Raw genomic sequence first — 2,979 nt, 5'->3', positions numbered from 1 at the left:
TGTGTGTGTGTGGCCAGCTCAGCCCACCAGGGGGCGGGGCTGGCTGGCATGTGGTGCTGGGGGATTGAACCGCGGTCCCTGTGTTTTGCTTAGCTTAGCTTGTTCTAAATAGTTGCTTTAGACCACTGAGCCATCTCACCAGCCCAAAGCTGCATTTGTTTATGTTTAAATAAAATAGTCTGGTATTACTGAACAGTACTAAGTCCCCGGACTGTTTCTCTCTGTACATATGTGCACATACGCATACATACTGTGTATGTCTAGTCAGTTTATTCTGTTCTAGGAAAGACTTGACATGTGACTTACGTAACTATATACCCATCTTCCAGAATTTGCTCATACCTCATATACAAGTACTCAAAATATGTGACCTGGATTTGCTCGGGTCAGTATACAGTCAACACAGTGCATGTATTTCCCAGCCCCACTTACAAGCCTTCCCTGATGCCCACCTGATTGTATTTTCATCTGTTCAGATCTCTTCCACACTCAAACAGCTCATTTTCAAGTGGCCCAATCTCAAGTATGGATCCTTCTGCTCATCCTGCTCTCTTCTCATAGGATCTTGTCCTTTCCTCACCATCCAATCCTGTTTGGCATGATAATGAAATATAATGTAAGATTGCTGATTATCATTACAGCAAAATGGACCCCATGTAGTCAAGAGATTACGTTTAAAAAGTTTTAAAACAATACTTGTCACTGATACAGAATAAATTCCTTTATGTCTGCAGTTATTATCAAAAATCTTAAAAAATTTTTGTAGAGCTGTATAGCCCAAGTTACTCAGAATACCCTAACCATAGATACTTCTTTGAAGTCCAGACATACATTTAAAGGGTTTAATTTAAAAAGTAAACTAAAGGCCAGGGATATAGCTTAGTGGCACAGCGCCTGCCAGGCAAGCATAAGGTCCTGAGTTCAGTTCCTGCTACAAAACAAAACAAACAAACAAAAAAACAGGCAGGACTTGGAGGCATACACCTTTAATCCCAGCACTGGGGAAAGTGAAGCAGGAGGATCACTATACGCTAGAGGCAAGCCTGAACCATATCATAGCGAGACACCATCCTAATAAAAAAAAAAAAAAAAGAAACCTGACAAGGGGATATGGTAGTACATGCCAACAAACACAGCAGTGCAAGATTGAGAGGCAGGAGGGCTGAAAGTTTGAGCCACATTAGGGCAACTTAGTGGCTTCATGAATCTTGGTTCAAGATAAGTTTAAAAGGGGGGGGCAGGGATGTGTGGTAGTGGAAAGGCCCTGGGTTCAATCTGAGGAACTAAAAAAAAAAAATCATGAAAAGATACAGATACAAAAGAATATAAATATACTACACGAAGAGGTTAATAAGTATCTATAGCAAAGACTCAAACAATAGGAAATTTTATTTCCATGTGCCTATTCATGTTTCTTTTAACATGCTAGATACCAAGTTGCTTAGAGACAGAATCCACTCCAGAGAAACAAGAATGACAGACCATCTATGCCTTAAGAAAAAGAACTTTTGTTTTTGGGAGTTTTACTATACAGTTCAAGCCGGCCTGCAACTCACTTTGTAGCCCAGGCTACCCTGGAACTTGCACTGATCCTCGTTTTAGCCTCCGAAATACTGAGACCACAGGTTGGGATTATCCGAGGGTGCCACCACCCCTGGCAAGCATTTGAACTAAAAACGTTAATTAACGATTTTTTTTCGTAAGATAAAGGATGTTCTAGGCAAGTGTGGTGGTGCACGTCTGTAATCACAGCAGTTGGGAGGCTGAGGCAGAAGAATCATGAAGGTTCCAGGCCAGCCTACACTAGTGCCACACTGTCGCAAAAAAAAAAAAAAAAAAATCTATTTCTATTCATTCATTTTAAGTGCACTCCACCCCTTCTTTTCTTGCTTCAACACTCTGAAAATAACTGAAGTAGGTAACTTTTCTGGAAAAAGAATCATTAACTTTGTTGCAATTCTATTTTAGAAAAAAAAATCTGGGGGCTGGAGAGATGGCTCAGTGGTCTAAAGCACCGACTTGAAAACAAGCTTGGCAAAGCGCAGGGACCGCGGTTCGATCCCCAGCACCACATGCCAGCCAGCCCCGCCCCCTGGTGGGCTGAGCTGGCCACACAAACACACACACACATACTAAATAAATAAACAAATGGTTAAAAAAAAAAAAAAGAAAAAAAATCTGTCACTACATCTATCACTTTGCTATCTATCAGCCTTCATTCTGGGTTCCCATAGCTCAAGCAGGTGGTGGAGAAATGCAGCCAGAAGAGGCAAGAAGAGGTGAACTGGGAAGACTACACTGGCACAACGAAAAGAGAGGCTAAGATGTCAAGACACTACGTCCTGGCATTCAGCCTCTCAGATAGGGGCACGCTGGGTTATAAAATAGCTCCAGGACTCTTGGGTTTGGACCCACTCCAACAGCATTCCATAATTTTTAATTCAAGGGCGCTTAAACATCCCACGCCTCGCTCAAGCCTGGCATTCCATGCTTCAGGGTCCAGCCAGCTCAGAAATCGTTATGTCAGAGTGGGGTGAAGACCCTGTTTGTGCACAAGTGTGGTGGTCGTGCATCTGGGAAGCTGGAGCAGGAGGACTGCCCTGATGAGTTCAAGGCTACGGAAATCATGCCTTTAAAAAAGGAGGGCGGACATCTGAAAATCGCTGACTGAAGAAGAGTGGGGTAGCTCAGAATATCGAGAAGGGGCTAGAGGGACACGGTCTGAGGGACGAAAAGCGTGGAGATTGGACAGGAAAGTGTCCTACAGCAAGCGGTGACAGGGCCGGAATAACCTAGTTAAGCAGCGGAGGAGAGGACGCCAGCGGGGAGGGCCGGAGATCCGGCTCCGAGTGCCCCGCGCGGGCGCCTCCCGGCCCCCGACCCTGCAAGCCGCCCCACCCCGCAAAGCTCGAGCAGCGCCGACCGGCGGCCGCGGGAAGCACCACCGGCGCCCGCGGACGTTGCCGCCGCCTCGGAGCC

General features: G+C 45.5%; 1 protein-coding gene across 2 annotated transcripts in view; it reads right to left on the bottom strand.

The window, feature by feature from the left end:
• Positions 1-2,979, bottom strand: part of Dpp8 (dipeptidyl peptidase 8) — a 106,319-nt gene that overhangs the window by 87,921 nt on the left and 15,419 nt on the right. For both annotated transcript variants that reach the window (XM_023712701.1, XM_004628809.3), the window contains exon 2: positions 453-589. In XM_023712701.1, coding sequence (XP_023568469.1) covers positions 453-468 — 16 coding nt within the window. In that variant the 5' untranslated portion in view covers positions 469-589. The remainder of the gene's footprint in view (positions 1-452; positions 590-2,979) is intronic.

Source organism: Octodon degus, unplaced genomic scaffold (genome assembly GCF_000260255.1).
Source record: "Octodon degus isolate 3935 unplaced genomic scaffold, OctDeg1.0 scaffold00026, whole genome shotgun sequence".
Taxonomy (NCBI): Eukaryota; Metazoa; Chordata; class Mammalia; order Rodentia; family Octodontidae; genus Octodon; species Octodon degus.
This window is presented reverse-complemented; position numbering and strand designations above follow the sequence as displayed.